At 52.8% G+C, this 22,541-nt stretch overlaps 7 protein-coding genes and 1 non-coding gene across 8 annotated transcripts; 6 read left to right on the plus strand and 2 right to left on the minus strand.

Moving 5' to 3' along the window:
• Window positions 1-108: 108 nt before the first annotated feature.
• On the plus strand, window positions 109-2,949 carry CC84DRAFT_1194961 (uncharacterized protein; the record flags this gene model as incomplete). Its single annotated transcript, XM_018181376.1, has 4 exons — window positions 109-302; window positions 354-1,057; window positions 1,154-2,331; window positions 2,376-2,949. Exons 1-4 carry the CDS (start codon window positions 278-280, stop codon window positions 2,947-2,949), a joined length of 2,481 nt encoding a protein of 826 aa, XP_018039348.1. The 5' UTR covers window positions 109-277.
• Window positions 2,950-4,194: 1,245 nt separating this feature from the next.
• On the minus strand, window positions 4,195-5,249 carry CC84DRAFT_1215437 (uncharacterized protein; the record flags this gene model as incomplete). The annotated part of the gene is made up of 2 exons (XM_018182721.1): window positions 4,195-4,828; window positions 4,915-5,249. The coding sequence occupies 2 exons, from the start codon at window positions 5,247-5,249 to the stop codon at window positions 4,195-4,197; spliced, it is 969 nt and encodes a 322-aa protein (XP_018039349.1).
• An 828-nt stretch (window positions 5,250-6,077) lies between these two features.
• On the plus strand, window positions 6,078-7,361 carry CC84DRAFT_1142089 (kinase-like protein; the record flags this gene model as incomplete). The annotated part of the gene is made up of 2 exons (XM_018176350.1): window positions 6,078-7,155; window positions 7,203-7,361. The coding sequence occupies exons 1-2, from the start codon at window positions 6,181-6,183 to the stop codon at window positions 7,359-7,361; spliced, it is 1,134 nt and encodes a 377-aa protein (XP_018039350.1). The 5' UTR covers window positions 6,078-6,180.
• A 183-nt stretch (window positions 7,362-7,544) lies between these two features.
• Window positions 7,545-7,625, plus strand: CC84DRAFT_t33. The gene has a single exon. It is a non-coding gene; the product is annotated as a tRNA-Ser (tRNA).
• Window positions 7,626-7,885: 260 nt separating this feature from the next.
• On the minus strand, window positions 7,886-9,154 carry CC84DRAFT_1142093 (uncharacterized protein; the record flags this gene model as incomplete). Its single annotated transcript, XM_018176351.1, has 2 exons — window positions 7,886-8,758; window positions 8,846-9,154. 2 exons carry the CDS (start codon window positions 9,152-9,154, stop codon window positions 7,886-7,888), a joined length of 1,182 nt encoding a protein of 393 aa, XP_018039351.1.
• Window positions 9,155-10,999: 1,845 nt separating this feature from the next.
• CC84DRAFT_1162788 (CKS-domain-containing protein) lies at window positions 11,000-12,161 on the plus strand. Its single transcript, XM_018178099.1, has 4 exons — window positions 11,000-11,329; window positions 11,384-11,528; window positions 11,585-11,643; window positions 11,696-12,161. Exons 1-4 carry the CDS (start codon window positions 11,214-11,216, stop codon window positions 11,727-11,729), a joined length of 354 nt encoding a protein of 117 aa, XP_018039352.1. The 5' UTR covers window positions 11,000-11,213; the 3' UTR covers window positions 11,730-12,161.
• A 1,260-nt stretch (window positions 12,162-13,421) lies between these two features.
• Window positions 13,422-16,180, plus strand: CC84DRAFT_1240777 (uncharacterized protein; the record flags this gene model as incomplete). The annotated part of the gene is made up of 4 exons (XM_018184033.1): window positions 13,422-14,288; window positions 14,334-14,384; window positions 14,490-14,809; window positions 14,857-16,180. 4 exons carry the CDS (start codon window positions 13,422-13,424, stop codon window positions 15,791-15,793), a joined length of 2,175 nt encoding a protein of 724 aa, XP_018039353.1. The 3' UTR covers window positions 15,794-16,180.
• Window positions 16,181-17,545: 1,365 nt separating this feature from the next.
• Window positions 17,546-20,113, plus strand: CC84DRAFT_1085847 (uncharacterized protein; the record flags this gene model as incomplete). Its single annotated transcript, XM_018174124.1, has 3 exons — window positions 17,546-17,872; window positions 18,255-19,431; window positions 19,485-20,113. 3 exons carry the CDS (start codon window positions 17,546-17,548, stop codon window positions 20,111-20,113), a joined length of 2,133 nt encoding a protein of 710 aa, XP_018039354.1.
• Window positions 20,114-22,541: the final 2,428 nt, after the last annotated feature.

Here is a 22,541-nt window from a genome sequence, read left to right on the forward strand (position 1 = left end):
ATATGGGCACGTATCCGCGATGGATGTGAATGCGGAGGAAGGTCGGCCTATCTGGAAGCTGATTGGCCCGAATCCGGGCAATGATCTGGACACAGCTTCAGGCCCAAGCTCGAGGGATAGCCTCAGCTTCATTGTCGAACATTGCGCCGCGCAACCCCGCCTGCGCCCTTGCCGTATCTACCACAGCCTTGTAGCTGCTTCTATCGCGCCCCGGAACTATCACAAGACCAAAGCAGAAGTGCAGAGGCTGCGGGTCCACGCGACCTGACCATCCCCCATGCCCGCTCCATCCCTCGACTCCGGTGTGCCCACTCCGCTCCCACGTCCCGGCGCATACCAGCTAACGCTCGCAGCCGACTACGATCCCGTCGATCACCTCAACGCCCTCTTCACGCACCCGTCCACCCTCCAATCCGTCCAGCACACCTCGGCCACCCTGCGCGCATATCAAGATGACCTCGACGAGGACATTGCCGCCTTCGTGGCCTACCAGACCACATCAGACGCCGACAGCGTCCAGCGCATACAAGACGCAAAGGCCGAGCTCGCCGACCTCTTCAAGAAGATCGAGAGCGTGCGCGAGCGGGCTATGCAGACCGAGCAGACCATCACCGAGATGACGGCCGACATCAAGCGCCTCGACAACACGAAGCGCAATCTCACACTGTCCATGACCGCGCTGAAGCGTCTTCAGATGCTCACCACCGCGTACGAACAATTGCGGAGCCTGAGCAAGAGCAGGCAGTACAGAGAGTGTGCGAGCTTGCTGCAGGCTGTGCTGCAGTTGGTCGCGCATTTCAAGAGTTATAGGAGCATAGACCAGATTGCAACACTGAGCAGGAATGTGGCAGATCTGCAGCGCGAGCTATTGGAGCAGGTCTGCGAGGACTTTGAGGTTGTGTTTGCAAAAGGAGAGGTTGGAACGAGGAGGGGTATGCTTACTGAGGCGTGCCTGGTTATCGATGCGTTGGGCGAGCATGCGAGGACTAGGCTCATCAACTGGTACTGCAATACTCAATTACGAGAGTACCGGCAGGTATTCCGTGGGAACGACGAGGCAGGTCCCAACTCCACTCTTGCATCCGCAGCCCCACATCAGTAGCGATTAGGCTTAGGTTGTCATCGCAGTCAAGTTCAAGCTGACATGGTACAGGCCGGCTCGCTCGACAACATCTCAAGACGGTACTCGTGGTTCAATCGCATGATGAAGACGTACGACGTCGAGCATGCCGCAATATTCCCGTCATACTGGAAAGTAAACGAGATGCTAGCCAACTCATTCTGCGAGGGCACGAGGGATGATTTTAAAGCCATACTACAGCGTTCGATGCGGAGAGGAGATGGACAGACGCTGGACGTCGACCTGCTTCTATCTTGTCTACAGGAAACACTCAATTTTGAGCACAACCTTGAACAGCGCTTCTCGACCGGATCACGATCATCAATGGACACGATGGCGTCTAAAGATGACAAGCCGCACGGCTTTAGTCAGACAATTTCGGAGGCCTTTGAGCCATACATGCGGCTTTGGGTCGAATCTCAGGATAAACAGCTGGCCACACTGATCCCGAAATATCGACAGCAACCGCTTCGCAACGATGAAGAAGAATTCTCGGCGCAAGCTGTCATTCCTTCATCGACAGAGTTGTTCCATTTCTACCGCATCACTCTAGCTCAGTGCGCAAAGCTCTCCAAAGAGTCAAGCTTGCTGGAGCTATCAACAACTTTCGCCAAATATCTCGATCAGTACAGCCAACAGGTACTCTACTACTTTCTCAGCGAGAAGTATGGCGCACAGGGCCCTTCCATGGAGGATGCTGTATTAATTCTCAATACGGCTGACTACTGCTATGCAACCTGCAACCAGCTCGAAGAGAAAATCAAGTCTCGTATCGACGAAGATCTGCGCGAGAAGGTTGACCTACAAAACCAAGCCGACGCATTCATGGGCATCGCGTCTGCTACTGTGCGTGTCCTCGTCCGCAAAGTTGAACTCGCCTGTGAGCCCAGCTGGCGCGAAATGCGCAACACGCCGTGGTCGAAACTGGAAAGTGTTGGCGATCAAAGTACTTACGTCGCGGAGCTGTTGCGCCAAGTCAAAGGAAAGTCATCTGAGACTTTGAAATGTCTGCACAAGCAACAGTACGCGAGAGCATTCTGCGACGGGCTCGTCGACCAGATGGCTACGACTTACATTGGGAACATCGTGCAGAGCAAACCCATCAGCGAAGTCGGCGCAGAGCAGATGTTGCTCGACTCTTACGTGTTGAAGAAAGCTTTCACAGAAATTCCTGTGGTGAACGAAGAACCAGGCACTGCACCACCTGCCACGTACGTGCTACTCTACCCCTCATACCCACCATCGTCACTAACAGCGAGTCCAGCTTCGTCAAACGCGCCCAACTTACAATGTCCAAAATCGATCCCCTCCTTAAAACCCTCCAGGTTCGCCCTCACCCGCCCGAAGCTCTCGTCCAAGCCTACCTCATCCACATTGCCGATAAATCCGACACCAACTTCCGCAAGATCCTCGACCTCAAGGGTGTCCGTCGCGCCGACCAGTCCGTCCTCATGGATCTCTTCAACGCACACAAGTCCTCGTCTTCCCACGAGAATCTGCCCGCGAACTCCACACTGCTTACGCCGCTGCAAATTGGCAGTGGTGGACACGGCACAGGAATAGGGAGTCTAGGCAATGCGGGCAGCGTGATGACCCCGAACCTGGGGGGTGGAAGATTTGATCCTGCGGGTTTGGGTAATGCGATGTTGGGGGCGGTTAGAGAGGGTGTGGACCGGTTTGGGAGTCCGGCGCCAGGGCAGGAAGGGAGCGGGGTCGGGGAGAAGGAGGGGCAGACGAAGCTAAATGAGAATTTGAAGAATATTGGGAAGTTCTTTAGAAGAGATGTTGGGGGTTTTAGGGGGTTTGGGAGGAGCGATGAGGGAAGGTAGGAAAGGGCGGGGAAGCCCGATCAAGTTAGACAACTGCGACTGCTGCGATGAAAATGGTGTTGCTGTTGTGATGTGTGATTCGCGGTGTGGTGAGGTGAGCTGTATGGGCGTGCAAACGTTTGATGCGTATCAAGAATGGTTCTACGACAGTCTTGTTCTGCCAACTCACCACACTCCGCCTCCTCTATAAAGTCTCAGGATCTGCTTCATCTAATGCTCGTCTCCATGCAGTACAAATCAGAGAATCGCCACCATGCCTTCGCTACTCATAATAGCAGCACTACTCACAATCCTGGCCCTCCAGGTGCATATTACTCACAAGAGAGCGCTGGTGTTGGGCCGACATGAGGAAGAGGCTAGATCGGAGAAGTTCATGGGGAAGGAGCCAGACAGTCTGATGGATGAGTAGTAATAGACAGTGCAGGATTGTTTCAGTCGGGGGCATTCTTTGTGGGAATTTGACCAGTCACAGTTTGTTTTTGGCATGAGATCAAGCCACAGACTTGATGTTGTTATATACACACTCCACTTGCACTGAGTATTTCTGCTCTTGAAAAGCCAATGATCAGACTTGTTGGTGCACTAGATCTCGAAATCACAAATTCGTCGTTCGCAAGCTTGCCGGGCTCACACGTTTCATCTACAACGAAACTTGCTCACGTATCTTTTCAGCACTCGAACTGATGTACTTCTTTAGCCCAGGATTTGGCTCCTTCGTTTGGTACTGCTATTGGTAATACCTCTCGGGACTGCCCGCACCATTTCGTGTCCAAATACCGAGAGCTTCGCGATAGGCGCATTCGAATACTCAACAGAGAACTTAGGAACAATTCATTGTAACCAAATGCAAATCCCCGAAAAAGAGCTTGTTCTTGTGTCAGAGCAGACTCCTCTTGCAAAGCACACTCCACAATCAGAGGACCGCGAATCAGTGTGTCCGGCTACCAAGGTCCAGTTGTCAATGTGTGCGACTTCCGACCCAGGCGTTACTCTCCGGGATAGGCTCCCTTTCCAAAGCCGAATTTTCCAGCCGGAACTCCTTCTTCGGTATTAAGAGAAGAGCTAGCCTACCATGTTAATCGTGTTAGGATGGAGTATGGCAATCTAGTTCTGCATGAAGCAACGTAGGGAATTGTCGGCACAGCATGATTCAGGCAATGTGACCACCCAGGTTGATTGGTTATTCTTCTGCTGCATATTTAAATGGTGGAAACCAGTGCTGCAAGTACTCCGCGAATGTCATTCTCATGCAGCAGTTTCAAAAGTAAACGGATCCGACACCTCAATGATACTCTGCGCGCTGCATCCGCTACCACTTTTCCATCGCTCCTCCTTCTCCTTCACATCCCCGGCTAGAAGCTTCTCTTTGTTCCCTCTCCTCCAATTCCCGAACCCGCTCCGCAAGTCATCGCTAACCATGCCTGTGTATCTCGTTCTAGCCTGCAGTGACTCTAACTCGCCTCCAGTTGAGGTTCTTGTGTCGAACTTGTCTAGCCAGAATGTTGTCTTGTAAGGTACGCCAGGCTTGAGCTCCTCGAAGTTGTCGTCAGAGGGGAAAGGCTCAGGACCTTCCCAACATCCTATGCCCCAAGGCCATTCAACCTCTTCGCCGCCTTCGTCTTCAACTATGGCAACATCTTCCAGGCCGTGAAGTTCTCGCAAGGGTGTCTTATATAAGCACACAGTGATTACTTCATTTATATGTGACATGAACTCAAGCTTGAACCCGAAGCGTGGTTCGCCGCTCAGGTGGCATATCTTGTTTGTTGGAGTAAGAGACAAAGAGAATTGGGGCGGAGCTGTCGCCTCGTCGAAGACGTTGAGTTTGATCGGACGTGGGAGGAAACGCACGGGGACTTGCTCTGGCGGACCCTGGCCGCTTCTCCACGATATGCTCGCGGCGCTCTGTCCCCGTCCGCCCAGCGAATTTCGTATTCATGGCCAGGGCTGAGAAGTTGTGCCCACAAGTCTTCGCAAGGGTCGAATCTGAGATTGAACCATTGACTGGGAGCTCCTGCTCTGACGACAAGCTCCCCGGGCTGCGCGTTGTTTGAGGGAACGGGGATTTTGGAATTCGATCCTGCGTCGAAGAGATCAAGTAGGCCTCCTTGGAGGGCGAAGGCGAGGCTGAATCCTTTCATTGAAGGTTGATAGCCAGGAATGATAATAGTGGCAGCACTTGAGGTGTCGTGCATCTGGATCATTAATCTGGGCTTAGAACCGGCGAAACCTTCACGAGTGAGCTGGAATGACAGGTTCCCGTCGAGGAAGAGAGCCAACATGGCGTTAGGCTGTGACATGTTAATTCTCGATCGTCGCAATGGATGTGAATAAGAGCGCCTTATCGTAGAAAAGCAGCTATTGCTCGTTGAAAAGACCAATGATGCAGATGAGTAGAACCACTTCTCCAAAAGCTCGCACTATATTACTAACTTAATGAATAAGTGGGAGATTCGATTTGAAGTGCAAGAAATTACACAGAACCATGCTCATAAATCAGCGACTACGTCACACCTGCACAGTTGCTTACGGCCGATCAGCTGCGTCGCTCAGACCACAGCATGGGAGTGATAAGTCCTGCGACTGCGATGAGAGCGATTGCACAGAGGAGTAGCCGGGATGCTGCGCAAACGGAACATGCTGGGCCTTATCTGCAATCTTTAAGCGTTGAGAATGGTATCTCCAGAACGACGGGTTCAATCAAGCTTGTTTTTCTCACTGACAATGCAATATATCCCCGAGGAACGCGCGGAAACACGCAGTGTTAGGTTGTATTGTTTTTGTCATGCCGATTGTGTTATTGAAACTAGGATGATATGTTGATTGCGTCCATTACATGAAGGCCGATATTCAACATCGCTCTAGGTTGAAATCATGGCATCGCAAGGACTCGATGTATTCTGACGACTAGTCAAATTAAGGTCTTCTTGATCTCACTTATGTATAAATTCGTATCCGAAACATATGAGCTCCTCGAGAACATACATCAACTTGCAAGAGATGATGGTGTAGCAAAAGCGTGTATGAAAGGAACTGACTTCCCCGCATTGTCTCTGTCTGCGCTAACCTTCTTCAGACAGCTCCCTAACCACCGAGGCTACAAACCCAGCCGACCCCAGCTCGCGACTACTTACTCGAAAATGGGTTTAAACAGCGCATTGGCCGATAGTAAGGATAATTTTTCGTAAGACAAACACCATCTTCTCTCTCTAATGACACTGGTCGTTCACCATGGCCAGCAAAGTTCAGGCACGACACGACCTCAATGACGATGCCCTGGGGAAGTACCTACAGCAGCACCTACCTGACCTCTCTCTGCCTATAGTATCAACAAAAATTGGCTATGGACAAAGCAATCCCACATACTTTGTCGACGATGCCAAGAAGCAGCGCTACATACTACGCAAGAAACCATCCGGTACGATAATATCCCCCGTGGCGCACCAAGTCGACCGCGAGTACCGCGTCCTCCAGGCTCTGGGAACTGTAGAAGGCTTTCCAGTGCCTCGAGTGTACTGTTTGTGCATGGACGACAAGATCATTGGCACCGCTTTCTACGTCATGCAATATGTCGAAGGCCGCATACTCAAAGACCCCGATCTCTCCGAGCTCGCACCCGCGGACAGACGCGCAGCATGGTTCTCCGTCATCTCAACTTTGGCCTGGCTGCATTCCATCGACCCCGATGCAATCGGGCTCTCCTCCTACGGCAAGAAAACAAACTTCTACGCCCGCCACTGCACCACGTTCTCTCGGATCGAATCCCAGCAGGCACAGGTGAAAGATATTTCTACCGGCAAGCCGCTCGGCCGCGCACATCCCTCATTCGACGAAATAACTGCTTACATACGTGCGAACCTTCCCTCTGAACGCGCTGGTATCATCCATGGCGACTACAAATTCGACAATATCGTGTTGCACCCCACGGAGCCGCGCGTCATTGCTGTTCTGGACTGGGAACTGAGTACTATCGGCCACCCGCTCATGGATTGCGTGTACGTGACGGGTCCATACTGGAATCGGTATAGTAAAGCTGGGCTGGGGAAGCCAAGGGACGACCAGGGTGGGGAAGCGTATGATGATGAGAAGAGAGCGCAGAGCGGGATGCCGGAGATGGGAGACCTGTTAGACGAGTATACTAAGAGAGCGGGGTGGGATCCGAGAGGCGATCGGTGGGAAGTCGCGAAAGTGTTCCATCTGATGAGGGTGAGTTACATTTTAATAGTGGAGGTTGTGATGCTAACGAGGTCCAGGGTGGCACGATCAGCCATGGCATCCAGGCGAGGACAATTAGCGGGCAGGCGAGCAGCGAGTTCTCGCATATCTACTTTGAGAATACGAGGAGTTTGGAAGCGGCGTTGGAGATGGTGAGGAGTCTGAAAGAGGAAGAAGGGCCGAAGAGTAACTTGTAAAGAAGACTAAACAGAACAGGAATGTTGGAATAGACTAGTATCTACGAGCTAGTAGCAAAGTCTCGAATATTAGGGCCCTGCGAACTTTGGAAAAACAATCTGCCTACCTTGATCAGCTCAGCGTCAGTAAGATTCCTGCTTTATATAATGCTAGTTTAAACAATTTTCCATCAGCCAATCAACGGCGTGGTGGCGGAGTGGTTATCGCGCAAGACTAGAAATCTTGTTCCTTCGGGAGCGTCAGTTCGAATCTGGCCCACGTCGATCCAGACGCACAATCATACTCGAGATGGAGTTGTGGATCTTTTTGCCATTTTTAAGGTTGCACCGCTGTGTGGAAGACAAGTGGGTCTCTAGCGACAGTGGGGCCAGCCGTGGCCCTGCGTATCCGTACCACACAGGTGCCGATTGCTGGCCCTTCAGGTTTATGAGAAAGACATCCTGTTCACTTTTTTTCTTCGAAGTTGCAGCTGCACTAATAGCATAAATTCGTGATATTCGTGACCAACGGGTGTGCCGAGGTACTAAGCATCAGCAACCCAACTCCTCTCCACAGTAACCGTACGATCCACGATAATCCCGTTCTTCGGCAAAGCAATCGAGTCCCTATTAGCAGGCCCCTTGTGACCCCTTGCATCATATTCCACCACGGGCTTTGTCAAAGAATGAGTGCTTGCACCATCACTCTCCGATTCTTCTAGAATTTCCTCAATCCTCTCTTCCCTTAGCACAGCTGTTGATCCACCTTTGTCCGCATGGTGCGCCGACAAATCCTTAAATTGGTACGACGGGCCTCTTGCCTCACCCGATGGCGTCGTCCGTGATGTGCGCCCAGTGGATCCAAATAGTGATGGTAGGAGCTTGGCAAGCACCGGCTTGACGCAGGGAAGACAGCCGCAAACGATACCGATGTTGACTTCGACAATGCCAAGGGAGGTTGTGAGTGCTGCGTCCCAGAGGAGGTCACTGTTTGTGAAATAGCGTTGTAGGTAGATCATACGAAAGACACCTGCGACGCAGACGATGAGCCCGCAGGTAAAGACAAACACTAGACCCAGCCGCTGCTTGAGGGGGAGCTGTATACGCCAGAGGTAACGCGCCGGCCAGAGATAAATGAGGAAGTCTGTTGCAGTATTGATAGCTCCGATAGTGATCATGTTGGCGCGCATGTCGACACAGTGGATCTCGACGTCCTTGTCCCAATAGCCAACGAGTGGGTAACATTGCGTGAGCATGAGGATGACACAGGTAATCGTATAGGCTGTTACGAAAACGGTCATCGAGTGGGAAAAGTAGCGGCTTGTTGTTGAAGGGAAAATGCGGAGGTATGTTTGGCAGACAGAAATTTTTGTGAGGCCCACACAGAGTGGATATACGATTTGAAAGGCAAAGCCGATCTGTCTTCCATTAGCGAACTGATAATGGTGTATCTCTTATTCAATCTGGAGGTCATCGTAGGACAGTACGTGGATAGGACTGTTTACCTTGTAATACGGCTCATCCCACTCTGGCCTCCTGTCCCAGAGATGATAGCCCAGACCATACAGGCAGGAGGACGCGCCGAAGGCAGTAAGCGTGACAGCGAGCGCAGCAGCACAAAGCATCATCCAATCATCAATGCCTAGAACATTTCTAAGATGAGATCGTGCGTACAGCCGGGCGCCAGTTAAGACCAGTAAAAGGCCACATGTCGATATCGTCAGGCCAAGTACCACCGGAACGCGAGTGGTTGGGTTCACATAGTTGGGGGGCGGGAAATGTTCTTGACCTGGCTCCGAGTTGCCAAAAGCCATGCCGAATACAAGAGAGCACCTGAGCTAGGAACACTTTGGAAAAGTGAGATCGAGTAGAATGAATCAGACGGGGAACGACTTTAGTTCATGATGGACGATGAGACGGTGGCGATCAAAACCGGGGCAGCTGTCCTAGAAAAGGTGAAATGCAGTGACACTGCACTCTCGCATCCATGGACAAACGTACAGGGTAAGGCGGAAGGATGCAGTCTCGAATGATTGATCGCCAGACAAGTGAGGAAATGAGAATTGAATTATACAGGGATACTCTCCGGGCGTAATTCGGCGCATTTGAGCACCTCAAGCATGCATGAACTGAGGTCGTTTCTGCGACCGCTTTGCATCCGCCAGCAAAGTTGATTGCAAGACTCTCCTAGCTGAATCTTGAACTGCTATCCTCGTTCCCTTGTGCTCGCTCTGCAATATTAGAATACACGATGTAGACAAGTCGCCGATACTGTTGTAATTGAACGACCAAGTAGCATCCGACTTGGGTCGAGGCTGGAGCTGCCAGTGCCGCCTTATGCACCAGAAGCCTCAAAATATTCTATTTGATAAGAATGAGTCCACAATCGCGGAGGAACTCTGTGGGGGTGGAGGGCTAGCGCTTCGTCACCTTTGTGATTCGTTGGAGATCCACAAGCTAAAGTTTAACTCTGAAACTACCACGGGGAACGGGGAAAGGCTTGCCGCTTCCGTAGCGACCATGCTCAGCCATGGCTGTTGCACATGGAGATCTTGATGCCCAACAAGGCGACCTGCGCCTTTCTGGACACGATGAAATTGACAATGAACCATGCAATGGAAAGGATTCACAGAGTGTGACGCAAGAGCCTATGAGCTTTTGTCCTGCCCCATTTGTGATGACTTAAGCTGATGATTTTTTTGCTCATCAGTATTAATCCCCGGGGGGTTCATCCCGATGCCATGGGTGCAGGAACGTCGGTTAGTGTTCCCGGAGATTTCCTCAGCCCAAAGGAGTAAGATTGTATGAAAATCTCCGAGTTTGGCCAATCGGAGCGTGACCAGGAAGGACGACGTACGATGAACGCTAAAGGGGTGTGAACGGAGTATCTCGTACAAAGCTTAGCTCCCTGGCAATGCCGCATCGTGGAACGTGCCGCTGCCCTGAACGGGCCGATCGAATGCAACGTGATCCCGGCACTACTCGCACGAATCGAAGCCGGACAAATGAACGAGCTGATGTCCTTATAAAGCATGACGGATGGTGCGAATGGCAGCAATGAGGCCGAAGACGACACACCGCAGGACTCGCCGTCGCCAACATGCGCGGTTTGTAATAAGTCTGCCAACCGGAACGTAGGGCGCAAGACATGGCAATGGAATACCCGTGCCAGTCTGCAGTGTCCCGACGCTGAGCGTGTCAGTGTTCATCTACTAATCAGTTAAAAAGTCGGAGGAAGGTCGCCATGTAAGTCTCCCAGATCGCTGTGCAGATGTTTCGCAGAAGGACGGTTGTGCACCGGTCCTAGGCCTTGTCCATCACAGTAGTAAAGCTGCCCATTTTCTGTGTTGGAGTAGACGAAAGACATTGGTGCCGAGCGCGAGGTGCCCAATGGGAGTCCACGGGTGGGTGCAAGAGGATCCAGGTGCACTCGCTCGCGTGGACCAACTACCGAAAAGGACAAGCACCGCGCGTTGACAAACATAAAGTGGAAGAAAACGCAGGCCGTCGTGGATGAGCGAAGGAGAAACCTGGTGGTTGTTGCTGCCAGGCGGATGGGGCTTGAGTCACGCGTTCTGTCGCCCGGCGCGGCGCGGGCTCGGAAAATCCCACCAGGCCGAAAAGCGGTGAAAACCATGGATCCGTGTGTAAACATTGAATAAACAAGGCTTTGGGCGCGCTAGGTACCATTTCTTTCTGTTTCCGAGAACCGCGGCCCTCGAGCGCAATACAGTCTCCTTCACACGCGCGATCCTACTCCAAGGCTCCGCCGCTCTTGCCTGTAGCCCGCGTGCTGCCCCGCCCTCGCCCTCGCCCAGCCTTGCGCGCTCCCCCGCTGCACATCGCACACGACCTCACTGCCCCCATTGCACCATGGCGGCCGACATGGACATCGACTTCACGCGCCGCAACAAGAAGCCCCGCCCGCTGACGGAGCATGAGAAGGACAAGCTGGACGAATTCATCGAGGCGATCCACTACTCGGCACGGTGCGCTCTATTGCTAAGATGCACTCCTCGCGCTGTCGCTAATTGTGCCTGCAGATACTCAGACGAGGAGTACGAGTACCGCCACGTGCAGTTGCCCAAGCAGATGCTTAAGCAGATACCCAAGGAGTATTTCGATGGCAGCCGTGGCACGCTGAAGCTGCTGTGGGAAGAGGAATGGAGGGCGCTGGGCATCACTCAGGTACGCGCCCGCCGCAGCCGCACGGGACGGCCGTTGCAGCGCTGACAGTCGCACAGAGTCTCGGGTGGGAACACTACGAGGTCCATGAGCCCGAGCCGCACATCCTGCTCTTCAAGTAAGCTTCAGCACACCGCGACCCGGTTCACGCGTAGACTAACGCAGCACAGGCGCCCGATCAACTACCAGGCCCCGATGCACTGAGCAACCGACCAAGGCCCACCCGCAAGCCGCGGTCCCTGAAGCCCGAGAGCCCTACCGCGACGGCCTCTACGTGCCACGATACGACGAGCTGGAACACGCCTTTGGGGCTATCTATCCTCATAGTCTTATTTGTTCATTTCGAGCGAATGCGGTCCAACTGTTTAATGACGACATGAGCATGGCGGAATGGACGAGCTGGGACATCATTTTCCCGCGTAACTGGCGTTTGATATTGCATATCTTGGATTGTCGACGACTGACGGCTTTTGTACATAGGCGCAGACTTACGCGCTCTCGCCAAAGTAGCGGCGCTGAATAGAACAGCTTCCATCATGCTTCTCCCCTTCCTTCTTTGAGAAGATGTTTGAAATTCGGCATGCCGTGACTTCTCGGTAGTCTCCATCCTGCGTTTGCAATGGCATTAATAACCTTCGTTAGCCCTGGCGGCGGTTTCTGGAATAAAGGCCGATGCTTCAAGTGCCAGACCTGTCATGCAACGGACGCTCTAGAAGACACCGCATGAAGCAGCACAAACTTGTTGTGTACCTGATCAAGCTTAGCGCCTTTCCCCGCAATCCCGGCATGATCGTCGCTTCCCCTTAGCATCAACGGTAAACGGTTCCAACGGTTGGGGTCGATCATCTGGCTAAACTCTCCAACGCTTCCCTCTCGAATCGATTCGCTCACTGCTGTGGACAAAAACTGAGTTATTGAAAGCGTACACTTGGCTATCCTCATTTTTCGGGCGTGCTCGGACACTTCGATGCGCTGTAACTGCTACCTGTCATGTTGCTCTTTCTCCAACCGGCCGCTGCTGAATCTTTGAACATACAAGCACTTGCTACGACGCCGGGAAGCTTGTAGATTTTAGTCTCATAACAGTTCCATTCGCGTTTACTGCGAACAGTAATTGTCAATGAACCGTCGCAAAATCATTCGCTTCCTTTCGTGTGCAGGAGGTGAAGTTGCTCGCGCCATTCGTTTACATGCTGTCCTGACTTACAGTCTCAGTGTTCCGATGTCAATGCGCCGCATTTGCTCCTGAAACAGTCCAATAATTGCAATGCCCTGGAACACAGTGCTTTTACTCCATGGCTTTTATTGATTTTGACGCACGCAACGCACTGGCCCTATCCCTGAGTCTCCCCGTACCGGGCATTAATTTGGTTCGAACACTCTCCGCCCTTGCCTTGGGGCTCTTACCCGATATCTCCCTCGACTTGATTGGATCATCTGCTCTACCGTGATGGAGAATGTCTGGTTCAATGCCGGGGTATCGCCAGCAACTCATCGCAGGCTAAACTTGTTCGCAGTGTCGTCTCAAGGCACTCTGGTGGCGAGAGGCAATGCCAGAGTGGGAGCACTGCCTTAAGATGAGCAGAGTCCTTCGCATCTTGAGGTTGATGGAGAAATTAGTCTTTGCAGAAAATTGATCGACAAATATACTGTGTACTACATTTCATATGACCATGAAGACCTGGCTCTATGTCCACGGCCTCAGAAAGCAACATTCTAGTAGGCATCCCAGAACAGCAGAAAGTCTCGGTTATTGACATATGAGCAGACGCGGCGCTTTCCACGAAGAATGACAGCTCCTCTGCTTCCAGAAATGCGCAATTCAGCCAACCATTGCCGAATCGTGCGCTCACAGGTACTGCTGCTAATATTGCTGCTTCCAAAAGCGCGAGTAGAATGTCGATAGAGCGTTACCTTCAGGCACCGTTGGAAGACGAACCAGCTTCAGTTCCTGCGATCAACGCAGCGCTCAAGGAAAGTAGCTCGCCCGCCTGGATCGAACGCCGGGCCCATTCACGAGACACGTCCTATGATGCCAATTCAGAAGGGCGACGGACCTTCTACACCTCAGCAAGCGGCCAAGAGTCCACAGGTACCTCTTTCAGCATCGGGCCTCGACCAAATCATCATCAGAGAAGCAATATCCACCTTGCGATGCCTCCGCTCCCGAGACTTCGAACGGATGCCCTAGTGCGTGACGACGTTCGTTCGCCTGACGAACCGAATACCGGAAAAACGTTTGATTCCGAGAGGACATTGACAGACCAACATGAGATAAGCCCGCCGGGAAAGTCTGTTGATAGTGCTTACCGAGCGAGAGTCGAGGCTGAGCTCGCACGTATACAAGAAAAAGCTCGAAGACTTGAGGAAGAGATGCGGAGATTCAACCAGTGGAAAGAGAACGAAGAGTTGCTCGTCCCAAGGATCACGGACGAGATGGCTCATCAGCAAATGGCATTGAAGCCCAAGTTGGCCTGGATTCTGGGCGAAGATAGCACAAATATTAGCAGCACGGACAGGCCGATGACGAGCACCAGCGTCACTGCTGATGCGTTGAACGATACGCCGAGTCGACCAGCTACCAGTGGCAGATCAACAGGGTCAATGCCGGAGAAGGTTCCCAGGAGAAGCAAGTCAAGCAGTGCTCTCATCGAGGAATCTCATTGGGCAAGTGACAAGAGAAGGAGTGTGCTGGTGCGACGAACGTCAAGCAAGCGTCCCAAATTCTTCTGTACCTTTTGCCAGAAGAGATTTCACAATCGGGTAAGACGAATGCCATATCGGATTGAGATATGACTGACGTCGTAGGCTGAATGGATGGGTCACGAAAAGAACATCCACATGCCAGAGGAGCTGTGGGTATGCTGCCCTCGCACAGAAGTACGCCTGGAGCATTGCCCGTTCTGCACACAAAGCAACCCTAGCCCTGCACATCTGAAGGACCACAATTACTATTCTTGCCAGAACAAGTTACTGTCAGAGCGGACTTTCGACAGGAAGGACTATTTCTTGCAGCATGTCGCCCAAGAACATAACGTTAGCGCCGGACAGAAACCTCTTCGACTCACGCAATTAGTTGAGGCTTGGAAACGCCCTCTGCCCCTGACACAGGGACATCAAGCCCTTCATTGTGGCTTCTGTGGCTTGACTTTCTCAACATACGCAGAACGTACAGAACATGTTAACAGCCATTTTATGAGAGGCGCCGATATGGTGTCATGGTGGAATGAGCGTAAGAGCCATCATGTGATGCCACCTGCAAAAGGTGGGCTCAGAGGCAACCCGTACGTAAGTCTTGCCCTACATCGTTCCATGCTAACAAAACTCAAAGCGCAAGTCCTCATCGGTGTAACTATTGTAATCGTACTTTCGCAACGCTCGAGGCAGCACTGACAAAGCATCCTGTGTGCAATATGTGGTCGTGCAGCTTCCTGCCTGGCATGCAATATACAATCTACCCTTCTGGCTCGGATGAAGGCCTCGAAGCCGTGTGCTGTTACTGTAACGAGGGCTTCAGTAGAGGCAATGGAAAGGTCAAGGGCACACTTCTAAAGGCGCATGTCAGCACCCATAATTTTCGCAACTGCAACCAGAGTTTGTACTTTTCAGCCCAGCAGTTCCGTCAGCATCTTCAAGACAACCACAGAATTAATTACGATGGTACACTATTTGCGGGGTGGACGCTGCTCCTGAAATCAAGCAAGAAGGAGCGGAGCGCTATCTTCGAATCGGTTGATGTGAGCCCGAAGCGAGCCTACACAGATCCGGTGGTAGTAGTGCCCAAACATCAACTCAAGATGACGAAAGAGGTACCCGAGCCGAAGATGAACTTTATGGACTTCTCAGAGACACCGCAGTTCGCACCGAAGAAGAAAATACGGCGCAAAGCAAGTTCGCAAACCATGCGCGATGCTCCTAACAAAGCAATGCGTGAATCGACGGTCGAGTTCAGACATGCCGCGACGATCGATTTTGCACGTGGTGACGGTTCTGCCAGAACAGTCCCAAACCATTGTGACACTACAGCGGCGTATGCTGTCGATGCTGCTACATCGGGTTTGCAGTTCTTTCGCAGGAGAATCGAGGGTTCGACACGCAACAGGCTGTATATGCGCAACGAGACTGAAGGACCGCTCACAAAGAGCTCGCAGAAGCTCTTCCGCAAGATACCTGCGAGCGCTTTTGGTGGTCTAGTTCTATACAGCTCGCTGTTGGCTGCGACGCCAGCGCGCTTAACGAACTCGGTTGATATCTATTCATTACATTGAGCAATATAATACTGCGTTTCGTCTCGTTGGGCACATCGCTTTCTTCGGCGCGTGATGGATTTCCCATCTAGTGTGCACCGCCTGCCCGACATTTGCGTCGATCCGGAGTCCAGAATCCAGGTTGCAGATTCACATGCGGGAGGCCGCAACGCCAGCATTGTTGTTGCCGGTGTCCATCCGTACGTACCGAGTGTTAACCACTTAAAACGGGCGGAGCAAGCACATTGCCTACCGCACGGGTGGTAGCCTGCCAGCATCGGCAGATAATCCCAGAGGACATTTTGGTACGACAAGCCAGGGCAATTTGGTGACAAATGGTAATCGATTTAGCTGGAGTTGAAGGATAAATGTGGGTTGTACAGAAAGTGGGCATTTCGGCGGTGGAAGGTTTGGCGTTTGCTTGGCGAGTCAGGCCGTTGCGAGAATGGTAGACACCAAGTGGATGCTCATTGGGCACGCGACTCGCTGCTCCGAGGAACTGATTAGGTACGGGGTGGCAAGCATTGGCGGAGATAACCGGAACGCAAGTAGTGGGCCGGTGTTCGGAGGGGGCTGGGGGTGGAGCGGAGGGCATCGTGGAGACTGGGCGAGGCGAGATTGCCGCGGTCACTACTCCCAGATGCGTGGTTCACGTTGGAGGCACGTGAGCAAGTCGCAACGGGCAAGGGAACCACCAGTATGACGCAGTTGGCCGCGTAGCGAAAGTCGAGCCGCGCACGGGGTCGTCTCGAAGAAGTCAACCAGCCGGCATACCTGCGAGTTTGGCCTCAACCATGGGGACGGGGTTGGCGGCTGGGGACAGATTGCGCACGATTTAAAAGTGTCAATGGCACCGGAGTGACGTGCAGCAGGAGCCGGGAGGTGTGTCCGCGAGTATCTCGTACCTAACAGCAATTCAGCGTGTGGATGGTGGTCCGCAAGCGTGCTGCAGCGACGGTAGCGATCATCTCAGCTATCTCTGGGCTGTGCGCGCGAGGCGATATAGCACGTCAAATACTTTTACGGCACCACAAGGCTGCGCCGGCTGCACGGGCAGTGATTGGGCGGGGCGCCTCTCTTATCGGAGTCTCTCACAGTCGGGAATTTGGCATATTAGGCCTAACTGCTTTCGCATTCCATCACGTAACCCGCCTGGGCACGGACGTCTGGAGACAGCTACAACGGCCATGGCTCAAAAAGAGTGCTGAGCTCCCGCCAGTTCCCCAGAAAGAAAGAACGACTCTCTCCACGAACGAGACTATGCGCCACGATCCCACGACCGCGTCCTAGACTGCCTCGAAGCATCGCCCAGGATCGCCGCCCGCCCGCCCCCGCGCCGCCACACGACACCGCGAGACGTTCAATGACGGCCCGCACCATATCCCATCTCATTCTTCTTTCTGCCATCACAGGCAATTTGGGTCCCTGATAGCACCCCTCGACTGTCCGCAGCTCGACTGCTTCAAAAATAGCCTTATCTGCCCGCCAACCCACTCTGCAGGCGCCCGTCCTGCACCCAGCGGGCGGAGACGCATCTCCCACGCGATAAGCCGTCTAGCATCCCGATTCGGAGCCTCACGGACCGCACCATCGTGTGACTGGTCTGCCCACTCGATCTTGACAGCAGCAGTCTATCAAGGCACCCGGGCTGGACTCGACACCTGCAGCGTCCCGGCCTCCCCGCCTTACCCCGGAGCACTCTTATCGCACACGTACCAGTCCACCAGTCGAACTGCCGCCGATATGACGACGGCCGTGGCTATACAACCGGCCATGCCGCGCCCGACTCCTGTGCCCATCGCCGCTGCCCGCCCCAAGAAGCAGCACAAGCCGTCGCCCGGCAAAGAGAACCACGTCGCGGGCAAGCCTGTATCTTCTACAGTGGGCCCCGTCGCCAATATCCGCACACGAAGAGAGCGGCCCTGCGACGCCTGTCGCCGGAGGAAAAGTCGCTGTGTGATACACGAGGGCGCCGTGCTCTGCGTGCTGTGCGAATTCCACAAGCAGGAGTGCACCTTTGTGCAAAGTCCGCTGCCACGGAAGAGGAAGGTCGTCGACGGCGAGAAGAAGGACTCGCCTAGTGCTCAGAAGAAGAGGTATGTGTGAACTTCCAATCACGCACTCTCAGCCCTATCCCCAGCACGTGACACACAAAAACTGGTCTTCTGGAGTACACCTCATCCCGTAAGAACTCGCTGTATGATACGGTCATAAAACTATCATACGATAGTCTCCCCGAAATCTCACAGCTACAGAAAGTCCAGTTTTCGCTGTCAGCCATTGTGGTCCAAAGGTCTGGCTCCACGTGCATCTAGGCCGCACAGGAACCCGCTGCGGCGGTGGAATGTCTGGCTAGCGGTGGAGCTCGTGGCCTTTGGGACACATTCCCATGTGTTTGTCGTTATCTGGATTGCGAAGGGTCCACCATCTCCGCCATCGCGTGTCTTATCGCCGAGCGCCCCGCTAACAGGAAGCTAGCAAGCCGGTTGATGCAGAGCCGCCCCCACTAGCGCTGCCGACGCCCACGATAACTGCCACCGCGCCAAGTCCACCGCATCAGTCCCCATTGGGCAGCGTGCATATCCCCCATCTTGGAGAGACACTTGGTCTGCAGCGACGTCAGCACAGTAGATATATTGGCCTCAGTTCTCCCTTTGACTCTCTACTCGTTGGCCTTTCCCACTTTGATGCCCGCAACGAATCTCCTACAGACCTTGGTACTTTGAGAAGAGTCAATGACCATGAATGTTTCATCATGCTGCCCGATGAGAATACACACGAGTACGTCGATGAGGCGGAGACTCTGGCCCAAGTCGAGCAGTGTGTTGGCGGTCACGGTCAGGCTCTGCTTGAGCTGTACTTCCGCATAGTTCACCCCAGCTTCCCAATCATCCAGAAACACCTCTTCATCGGGCGGTATCGGAATGGCGATCGTTCCTTCACGCCTGCTCTCATTGCTGGCATGTATATCCTGGCTCTTAACTGGTGGTCATTAGATCCCAGGTTGGCGCATCTTCCGAAGCCAGACATTGCTCGTTTGGAAGCGATAGCGATGAGTTCGTTGTCAAGGTCCATGGAGAAGCCGAAGTTGTCGACTGTCCAGGCAGGCCTGCTATTGTTGCAGCGTCCGGAAGCGGACAATTGGAGCCTAACGACACAGCTGGTAGCTATCGGCCAAGAGCTTGGTCTGCATCTGGATTGCTCCGGATGGTCGATTCCTATGTGGGAAGGTGGTCTGAGGAAACGTATCGCGTGGGCGTTATACATGCAGGACAAGTGGAGTTCACTTATCCATGGCCGACCGTCGCACATCTTCAGCGCCAACTGGGCTGTTCAGCCCATCACGGATGAAGACTTCAAGGAAGAGGGTGATGGTTACGAAACCCGAGCTGAAGAAAATGAAGACGAACAAGAGGAGATCCTACGTGGTCAGACTCTGTTCGCGCAGATGATTGGTCTAACACAGATCATGGCCGAGGTGATGGACACTTTCTATACGCAAGTCGCGATCCAGGACTTCAAGAATGCCGGCAAGAACTCGACACAGTTAATCCTCCAGCGCGCGAAGCCTGTGCAGATCAAATTGCGACAATGGCACGAGAGGCTCCCAGCCAACGTGAAGATGAATGCGGCAACCAAGAGCAAGTTCTCTTCATTGGGTAAGTCAGCGCGAATCCATGCACCCCTATCTTCCTTTTGCTTACATATGCAGGTTATTTGCACCTCGCCTACTTCGCCACCGAGATTACGCTTCATCGGCGCATCGTGCAATCACTTGCCCCAGATCATGACCCTTACGGTTTCTTCATGATCCGCAACGCCGCAAAGACGCGTCTCATTTCCGCTATGGATTTCGTCAACCGCTTGCGGCCTGAACATCTCCAGTCTTTCTGGTATTTCGCATCTAAGATCAATTTCACCCTTATCGGCACTTTCGGCTCGCTCCTTTGGGTAACTGCTCCCGCTCAGGAAGAGGCAGAGTTTTACAAGACACGCTTGCGCGAGTATCGCTGGACACTCAGCGTGAGCAGCAATCGCGCGCAATTCCTCGATTACGCCGTCAGCATGCTGGACGCTAGTCGCGGTATGTTGAATAACTTGGCAGAGAAGCCATCGCTTGCGCAACAGATCAGCAGCGCGGGTGTACCTGCTGCACCGAAGCGGAACCCGAATGGCGTGGGGTTCCAGCAGAACAATGGGGACGGGAGCCCAATGGAGGGCCAGATGTATGGTTCGCCAGAGCTGCGACGGATGCACAGCGGCGAGAGCTTCCACGGCTTCTGCAGTGGACCGAACAGCGGGATGAATTCCCTTGAAGGAAGTGTACAGGGCGATGCGTAATGAATCTTGCGCGATGTCATTAGATGAGGCTTCACGACTTGATGTTTTTGTGACTTGTTACCGGCGTTTAGATACCTACCTAGATCTTTTGGAACGGCCGCCTGCTGCGCTGGCCACGGGCGTTTCTGTGTGCGTGTTGTGCATGGTTCACACTTATACGGGAGGGGGATGATCGACCATTTTCAGCGCGGATACCCGCTCACGCATGGATGAGCATGGCATGGGCGCGATTGAACGCTCGCGCGCGGTATATAGAGCGCCATCATACGGACAGGAAAAATATATATATGACAAGATGATCAATATGTTGCTTTTATGATGTGATTTTGCGCGAGCACCGTGCTGAACGGTAAACGGTGGGCGGGAAAATTGGGAATTAGGTAAGAAGATGGCGCGTGTGTGGATGCGGGAATGCGGCACGTGGATGGGGGCTGCATTGGGAATGGTGGGGATGGCGAGAGGGGCGCGTGGGATGGCGCATACCGTGGCTAGACTTGGCTGGAGCTCAAAGGACGTGAGCGAGAGATGGGATGGAGATGTGTAGGTAGACAGTCCATGGGCACAGACTGGAGACGTCCATCACTACAAGTGCATGTGTCTGGCGTGGAGAATCCCGCTCTAGAGCGATCGGTCCACAACATGGTCACAAATCTGAAGCTTTCATATCTATGTGCTCGTGGCGGCGGTGCACGTAGTGGCCGTGTGTCACAAACCTTCTAACTCACAGTAAAGGATTCATTAAAGGGGGTGCTGTGTTCAAGGCTACGTGGGGTACAAAAAACGTCACGCAGGTTACGACATAGGTGCGGCTAAAGTTTACAACTGGATATCAACAGAAGTGGATGATCATGGAGAACATTGCATGGAAGCTGGGCAAACAATCTGACGTACTTGGCCTCATGTGGTACGGCCATTGTCGGACTTGTCAGGCTTAAACGCTTAACGAGAAAGCGTGGAAAAAAAGACGGAACTTGCTTATGGTCTTTACGATACACCTCAACATCAATTGATGTACCGTGTCGAGCAGTGAGATACTCTGACTGTAGAAAAGAGCCAATCCAGAACGTGATCTTTTTGCGCGTAGTTATTGGTATATGGAAGAAAACATCTACTAGAATAAGCACGTTGTAGGACACCGTAACACGACTTGCTTTGTAGCATACAAATTCATAACATCTATAACGCTTCTGCACCTGCCTTAGCTAAGTAGATCTACACTACACGTTTTTAGGTGCTGGATTTGGACAAACGCAAGAAGCTATACTGATATACGCACTCCGAGCATGACCTATATACTTCTTAGTAAAAACCTTGTTTCAGGCACTACTTCGTAGTCACAAGCACTTCGTCTGGTTGCATCCAACTGCGCATAAGCTATCCTAGGTTAACACACTGTCCTGGTGCTATTGTTCACGCATCTTCACGAACTGTCACTCCGAGGGGTAACACAGATCACCTTGTCAGGTTCGATTTGTCTACACATAAGCTATCCCGGTTTGACACGCTGTCCTGAAGCTATTATAGTCAAATGGCCTTCGAGTCTCCTGGAATTTTCAAGCACAAACACGCTCGGACCAGCAGAAAGTGTGCTCGAGCCTTGCGACTGGGGCACGTTTGACCCGCCAGAGGCGCAAGTTAGGGGCGCACTCGTGCACATGTATTTTACCCTTTCTCGGCTCGACTTCCTCGAACGCCGACCTCGACGCCAAATCCAAGCCTTGCCAACCGCGCAAAGTGCGTGCTGGTCAAGATGGCGCCTGACACCAGTTGGGAGCCGGCGTCACCAGAAAATACCAAGAATGACTGCGTACGTTGGAGCGTTCTAGTTCAGGGCATATCCCATGCTAACGAGCGCACCGTACATATATCACCTACAAGACGACGGGCGATCTGACTGCCTTCGAGGCAAAACTGCCTGAAGGGTTATAGGTTACGATCTTCCGAAAAATAGCTCGGCAATTCGCAGCAAACCTTGCTGTCGTCTGTCGAATGTTCCGGAGCGCTGCTGAACAGGTCCTATATGAAGCCATCACATGTGTCCACCAGCTCAACTTGCTATATAGGAAACTGCCAGATCTACCAGACCTTGGGATATCATCAAGCACATCGATTTCGATGTTTCGGGACGAGAGATTACTGTGCCCGCATACTGTGCCCGCAGTTGTCTGTCATCAGGGATCATCTGCAACGAGTGGCAACCAACACCGTCTGCCAGTTTAGGTTCTGGATTACAGAGTCTCTGGGTATATCTTACAGGTGCTACCTGAGCTTCTGTCATTGAGACTCGGGATTCCCGGTCCCGCAGGTCATCAATTTGATTCGGAAATATCCATGACGATGGCTTCTGGCATGCAACATGGCAGTCTGTCAACCCAATAGTCACCGTACTAGGCCGTGCATATAACCCCTCCGAGCCCGATCACTTCAC

This window comes from Paraphaeosphaeria sporulosa (assembly GCF_001642045.1).
Source record: "Paraphaeosphaeria sporulosa strain AP3s5-JAC2a unplaced genomic scaffold CC84scaffold_3, whole genome shotgun sequence".
NCBI lineage: Eukaryota > Fungi > Ascomycota > Dothideomycetes > Pleosporales > Didymosphaeriaceae > Paraphaeosphaeria > Paraphaeosphaeria sporulosa.

What these genes read in the sequence shown, in the direction of transcription:
- CC84DRAFT_1162788 (XM_018178099.1), top strand. Translation starts at nt 11,214, where the DNA reads ATGGCGGCCGACATGGACATCGACTTCACGCGCCGCAACAAGAAGCCC. An exon ending in GCGATCCACTACTCGGCACG is followed by an intron (nt 11,330 to 11,383) that starts GTGCGCTCTATT and finishes TTGTGCCTGCAG; the next exon opens with ATACTCAGACGAGGAGTACG. An exon ending in CCGCACATCCTGCTCTTCAA is followed by an intron (nt 11,644 to 11,695) that starts GTAAGCTTCAGC and finishes AACGCAGCACAG; the next exon opens with GCGCCCGATCAACTACCAGG.